This window comes from Acomys russatus, chromosome 3 (assembly GCF_903995435.1).
Source record: "Acomys russatus chromosome 3, mAcoRus1.1, whole genome shotgun sequence".
NCBI lineage: Eukaryota > Metazoa > Chordata > Mammalia > Rodentia > Muridae > Acomys > Acomys russatus.
Genome location: NC_067139.1, coordinates 83,756,382 through 83,763,498, shown reverse-complemented (window position 1 = coordinate 83,763,498; position 7,117 = coordinate 83,756,382). Strand labels below are relative to the sequence as shown.

The following is a 7,117-nucleotide window of genomic DNA, read 5'->3' as shown; positions in this document are numbered from 1 at the left end:
TACACACACACCTAGTCAATCAGAATCTACTGGGCTCTGCATAACAGAGTATACAAGATCTGGACAGACAGACCCACTGGACCACTCTTTGGAGTTGGGGGGAAAAAAAAAAAAAAAGGAAAGAAAACCTTGAGCATCTGGTTCAGGTAGAATCTAACTCTTTTCTGGCTCCTGGCTGTGTCTGGTACCCAGCTCCCAGACACTTTCTGGATAAGGAACCCTGCTCTTGAGATTCACCACAGGACCTACAGGAGACTGCCATTAGCAAGGACATTTTCTTGAGTTCCCACTGCTCCTGCTCCTGCTCCAAGCGATGCCGCATCTGTTTTCTGTGCCAGGAATTTGTGCAGGGGACAGGGCCGCCGCCCCCGGTTTCAGTATTCCTTATTCCTGCCTCAGCCCGTGAAGTCCATGTATTCAGTCTCAAGAGGGAGACTTGCCCCAGACTTTCAGATTGGCCGGAAATGGGAGCTGTTTCTGCTCTGGGCATCAGTGACCTGCTCTGTGCAGATTTGCTCTTAGTTGGCACCCCCAAGGCCTCTGAGAGCTTTGAAGCTACAGCACTTGCTGATAGTCTCTCGGCTGGCACCCCAAAGCCTGCTGAGAGCATGTAACGGTAATGCCTATAACCTTTTTTAGCTGGTACCCCCAAAATCCATCCGAAAGAACAAACTGTCACACAATGTCTTACTGTTCTATTGCTGTGGAGAGACACCCTGACCAAGACAACTTACAGAAGAAAACATTTAATTGGGGGCTCACTTACAATTTCTGGGGGTGAGTCCATGGCAGTCTTGGTAGAGAGTATGGCAACAGATAGACGGTTAAGACACTTGGAGAAGGGGCTGGGAGCTTCCATCTGATTCACAAGCATGAAAGAGAGAGAGAGGGAGAGAGGAGGAGGGGGGAAGACTGGGACTGGTATGCTCTTTTGAAACCCCAAAGCCACCCCCAGTAACACACTACCCCAACAAGCCCACACCTCCTAATCCTCCCCCAAACAATCCATTACCCAAGGACCAAGTGTAGAGAAATTTTAATCCAGCAACGTGGCTACTCTGTCTGGAATACAGACTTGCCCTTAATTGCAGAGAGCCAATCAGATCTCTGAGTTCAAGGCCAGCCTGGTATAGAGCAAGTTTCAGGTGAAGAAAAGCTTAGGTGCAGAGGTGGTGGTGCACACCTTTAATCCCAGCACCCAGGAGAAAGAAGCAGGCAGACCTCTGAGGTCTAGTTCAGTTCTGTTCAGGTAGTTTTGTTCAGGCAGTGAATAGAGGCAGTTCAGTGGAGTTGAGTTCCTGGCAGTTCAGCTAGTGGAATTCAGAGGCAGTTGTTTTGTTTGTTTGTTTGTTTGTTTGTTTGTTTGTTTAAGGTAACCCTTATCATTCCCTACAAGAGAGACAAAATTGCTACCGTTTATTAACATCCACCTTGTGTCAGATACCATGTTAGGTATTTATAAACAATGGTCTAATTTTTTTTTTTTAAGATTTATTTATTAGCCGGGCGTGGTGGAGCACACCTTTAATCCCAGCACTTGGGAGGCAGAGGCAGGTGGATCTTTGTGAGTTCGAGGCCAGCCTGGTCTACAAAGCGAGTCTAGGATAGCCAAGGCTACACAGAGAAACCCTGTCTCAAAAAACAAAAAATAAAAAACAAACAAAGATTTATTTATTATGTATACAACATGCTGCCTGCAGGCCAGAAGAGGGCAGTAGATCTCATTACAGATGGTTGTGAGTCACCAAGTGGTTACTAGGAATTGAACTCAGGACCTCTGGAAGTGCAAACAGTGCTCCTAACCTCTGAGCCATCTCTCTAGCCTCCTCAGAGGCAGATTTTACTGGGAAATTTTACGGAGACATACTGAAGAGAGAAAAAGCCAGACACAGGTGAAGACAGAATGATCCAGAGAATGAGAAGGAGCCAGAAGATTAGAACTTATTGCTAAAGTTAATATGAGGCTGAGCAGAGCAATTCAGTCAGAGGCTGAGGAGCCAGATTGAATCAGTCAGCTAGGAGAGGAGTTTGAGCCAAAACAACTTAGTTGAAGCAGCCAGCCAGAGCTCAAAAGAACTGAAAAGAGTGGGTTTATTCAGTAGTAAGTTTCAGAGGCTAAAAGCATTCTAGGCCTACATTATATTGTATGGAGGCTATAGAAACGTCCAGGACTAGGCCTAGGTTACCAGCCAGAGGCAGAAAGGCAAATAAGAGTGACTTTAACAACCAAGCAGTCATATAAGCCTGTGGGGGTCATTCCTGTACAAACCGCACACATGACATCTCTCCTTGGCATCCTCTTGCCACCAAGGGTCTCACCTTCTGCTTTCCTATCTAAATGTCCACTCTTTCGTGGCAAATAAAACTTCATTTTGTTTCCCCATCGCTGTCTGCCCACTCCATTCTGGGAGAGAGGGCAGGACAGGAACTCCAGTGAAAAGTCAGTCGTCTCTCCCTGTACTGAAAAGGGCCGTATCTAGGAAACATAGGCGCTTATACTTTAAGCCAGCAATTCCTTTCTTAGGGCTCTGTTCCAAAAATACTGTTAACATATTAACCAAGTTATTCCTTGAGTACTGTCAGAACATGATCCAAGAATGGAGTCCTGTGAGGGGACTTTTGAGTAAGAAAACAAGGTAAGAGTTGTGTGACCTCAGTTTCTTCTGAAATGCGGACTTGTTCTTGGACTGTGTCTGCATGCTACCAGGAGTGAGTTTACTGCAGATTATTATTATTTTTTTTAAGATTTATTTATTTACTATTATGCGTACAGAGTTCTGTCTGCTACACCTGCACACCAGAAGAGGACATTAGATCACATTATGGATGGTTGTGAACCACCATGTGGTTGCTGGGAATTGAACTCAGGACCTTTGGAACAACAGGCAGCGTTCTTAACCACTGAGCCATCTCTCCAGCCCCCTTATTGCAGATTATTAACACAACTGGCTACTGCTGTTTGTTCATATGCCTCTGTGGAAGTACATGTCTTTGTGGAGTGTGGCTTGTCTGCCATTTGTGGATTTCCCTTGTGATTAAATATTTATAGCTATGTGTGTGTGGGCCAGAGGTCAATGTCACTAAAAAGAGCTTTGGTAGAATTATTACTTTATGTTGTCATCAGTTCCCTGTCTGGGGTGAGTAGATGTTTATTCAAGTCTCACACAACATGCACTTAAAATGAATTCTAGGAATTGCTTCATATTTATGTATAAAGAGCTTCTCATTTGTCTGCATAATATTCAGCTATAATTTGTCACCACTCCATGCCCCAGGATTCCATTTTTATTTATCAAATTTTCTTTTTTTCTTTTTTCTTTCTTTCTTTCTTTTTTTTTTAAGATTTATTTATTATTGTGTATACAGTGTATACAGCACTCTGTCTGCACATACACCCGCAGGCCAGAAGAGGGCATCAGATCACATTACAGATGGTTGTGAGCCACCATGTGGTTGCTGGGAATTGAACTCAGGTCCTTTGGAGGAGCAGACAGTGCTCTTAACTGCTGAGCCATCTCTGAAGAGGAGTAAGTGCTCTTACCCTCTGAGCCATCTTTCCAGCCCTATCATATTTTTCAATGTTTATTTTTGTGTAGACATATTGGTTGTAGCTCTAGGTGTTACCTTTCACCTATATAAGATGACTTATACATAATTTAATTTACTGGTGCCCCCATAATTTGCTGTGAGATCTAATTAGAAAGTGCAAAAAGAAAGGACGAAGGGGGCTGTGCTTTTAAAGACACTAAGCTGTGTGGTCTGGACCTTGATTGCTGCTGGCTCTTGGCTTCTTGCTGTGCTTTCAGGATCCAAGTCACCTCGCCAGTATGTCTCAGGCTGAATTTGACAAAGCTGCTGAGGAGGTGAAGCAACTCAAGACCCAGCCAACGGACGAAGAGACGCTGTTCAAACCAGCCACCGTGGGCGATGTAAACACAGAGCAGCCTAGGCTGTTGGACCTCAAAGGCAAGGCCAAGTGGGATTCGTGGAATAAGCTAAAAGGGACTTCCAAGAAAAGTGCCATGAAAGCCTATGTGGAAAAAGTAGAAGAGCTAAAGAAGAAATACGGAATATAAAAGACCGGATTTGGCTGCCAGCCACACATGTGACCTGAGAAGCCCTTGGTTTTTTCTAATGTAGATGATATGGCTCTGATAAATTAGGGCCAGAATTAATCATTGATCCTCCTCCCTGTGTAGTTTTTACCTGAAATCATTAAAAGTACATTTGTTACTCAAAAAAGAAAGAAATGATGAAGAGATGGCTAAAGAAACAGCTGAGAGAACACATCTTGATCTACACATAGGAGGCAGAGAACACAATGGTAATTGATAAGAGGCTTTTGAGGCCTCAAAGCCCGCCCTGTGACACAAGTCTTCCAACAAGGCCACACCTCCTAACCCTTCCCAAACAGTTCCACCAACCTGGGCCCAAGCATTCAACTACATGAGCCTATGGGGTCACTCTCATCCAAGCCATAGCAGCAACCACAGTGTTCTGCTAACTGTGTGGGACCAAGCTTAAATTAGAAACTAAAATAAACCTTTTCTTCTTCAAGGTGTTCCCCTCAGGTATTTTTGTCACAACAATGCCTGGAACTCACTGTGTAGATCGGACTGGGCTCGTCTCAGAGAATCCACCTGCCTGCGTCTCCTCAGTGCTGGGATTATAGACTACTACACACAGACCCCTTGTTTAAATTTTTATCATGAGTAAAAACATTCATTATTTTACAAACACTGAGGATAACCTGGGCTGTATACTCCTCACAAATGCCCTCTCAAGGAAGCTCTCTTCTTTATAATTGGTTGTTTAAACAAACAAACAAATCAAATCAAAGCCAGGTGCAGTGGTGCATGCCTGTAATACCAGCACTCAGGGAGGCAGAGGCAGGTGGATCTCTATGAGTTCAAGGCCAGCTGGACTACAAAGTGAGTCCAGGACAGCCAGGGCTACATAGAGAAACTATGACTTGGCGGGGAGGGGGGGGATCAAGATTAAATAGGTTGTGGTGATTTGTGCCTGCAATGCCAGCACTTGGGAGACTTGTTGTGATTTGTGCCTGCAATGCCAGCACTTGGGAGACTGAGGCGATTGGGGGGGGGGGGGAATCAAGATTAAATAGGTTGTGGTGATTCGTGCCTGCAATCCCAGCACTTGGGAGACTGAGGCGATTGGGGGGGGGGGGGGAATCAAGATTAAATAGGTTGTGGTGATTCATGCCTGCAATCCCAGCACTTGGGAGACTGAGGCGAAAGGGTTGTCAGGAATCTGGGGCCTGGATTACATAGTTAGAACCTGTCTCAGAAAGAAAACAAATAGACCAACAACCACAGAAAAGAGCGAACAAAAAAATCAGGATTGGACATTGGATTTTTTTTTAAGATTTATTTTATTTGTGTGTGTGCAGAAGGCAGAAGAGTTACAGGCAGCTGGGAGCAGCCTGTCACGAGCACTGAGAACTAAACAAACGCAGGCCCACTGGAAGAGCAGAAAGAGTGCTTAGCCACTGAGCCATCGCTCCAGGCACGACACTGTGTTTTTGTTTTTTGTTTTTCAAATGCCTTTTTATGTCTGTTGACATGTTAAAATTTTCAGTGTGTCACTGCATAAACAACAATGCTTTTTTTGTTGTTTTTAGTGTTGTTGGTTTTTTGTTTTTGTTTTTTTCTTCCACGTATCTGCCTGCCTCTGCCTCCCTGAGTGCTGGGATCAGAGGCGTGCGCTACCACGCCCAGCTACATGACAATGCTTTTTAATGTTAAACCAACAATATATCCTTAGGGAAAACTTGCTCATGACTATTAACCTTTCTATATATTATTGGATTTGATTTGTTGAAATTAACTTTATAATTTTTGCATTTATGAGATGAAGTGGACTAGTTTTACCTTTATTTTTTATTACATTTTATTTTTTGATTGTGTGTGTGCCTAATTGGGGGGGGAGGTGAGCATGGGCCATGTGCTTGTGGTCACAGGAAAATTCCTATCAAAAGGAGTCAGTTCTCTCCTTTTACCAAATGGGTCTCAGGGACCAAACTCAGCTGGCCAGACCTGGCAGCAGGTGCCTTTCCCATCAAAGCCATCTTGCTGGACCCACTTAGCTTTCTTTCTTTTTTCTTTTTCTTTTCTTTTTCTTTTTTTTTTTTTTTTTTTTGATTTTTGAGACAGGGTTTCTCTGTGTAGCCTTGGCTGTCCTGGACTACCTTTGTAGACCAGGCTGGCCTTGAACTCACAATGATCCGCCTGCCTCTGCCTCCCGAGTGCTGGGATTAAAGGTGTGCGCCACCACGCCGAGCCTTAGCTTTCTTGTAATAGCTCTCTGGTTTGGGTATCAACTTAGTCTGAAAGAATCATTTGGGAATGTTTTCTTTTTCTTTAGTTTTGTGGGAGCATATGTTAAAGAACTGGCACGTAGCAGGATGCAGTGGCATGGGCCTGTCATCCCAGCACTCGGGAGGCAGAGGCAGGCAGATCGCTGTGAGTTCAAGGCCAGCCTGATCTACTGAGTCCAGGATAGCCAGGGCTACACAGAGAAAAAGAAGCCTTGTCTTGAAAAAACAAAAACCAAAACAAAAATAAAAAAACAACCAACCAAACAACAACAACAAAACCCCCAAACCTGGCAAACTGGCGTGCGGTCTCTAAATGCTCAGAAAGCTTCTCTGTGATGTTATCTCAGTCTGGGGTTTCTTTGTGAGAATCTGGTTAGCTACAAATTCAGTTGTTTTGATAGATGTAGGCATACTCAGGTTATATTTTCATCTTGCATGAATTTTAATAGTTTTTGTCTTTCAAAGTATATGTCCATTTTTCTCTGTGTCCAATTCATTGGTATAAAATCCCCCTGTCACCTAAACCAGGGGCGTGTGGCACACACCTTTAATCCCAGCACTTGGGAGGCAGAGGCAGGCGGATCACTGTGAGTTCGAGGCCAGCCTGGTCTACAAAGCGAGTCCAGGACAGCCAAGGCTACACAGAGAAACCCTGTCTCAAAAAACAAAAACAAATAAAAATCATAATAATAAAATAAAAATTAAAAAGAAATAATAAAATAAAATACCCCTGTCCTTTTTTGTTTGGGGGGGAAGGGGTTGTTGTTGTTTTCTGGAGAC

The 7,117-nt window shown here is 44.0% G+C and overlaps 1 protein-coding gene across 1 annotated transcript; it reads left to right on the top strand.

Moving 5' to 3' along the window:
• The first annotated feature begins 3,798 nt into the window (after positions 1-3,798).
• LOC127187238 (acyl-CoA-binding protein-like) lies at positions 3,799-4,115 on the top strand. Its single transcript, XM_051143411.1, has one exon. The coding sequence runs from the start codon at positions 3,828-3,830 to the stop codon at positions 4,074-4,076; it is 249 nt and encodes an 82-aa protein (XP_050999368.1). The 5' UTR covers positions 3,799-3,827; the 3' UTR covers positions 4,077-4,115.
• Positions 4,116-7,117: the final 3,002 nt, after the last annotated feature.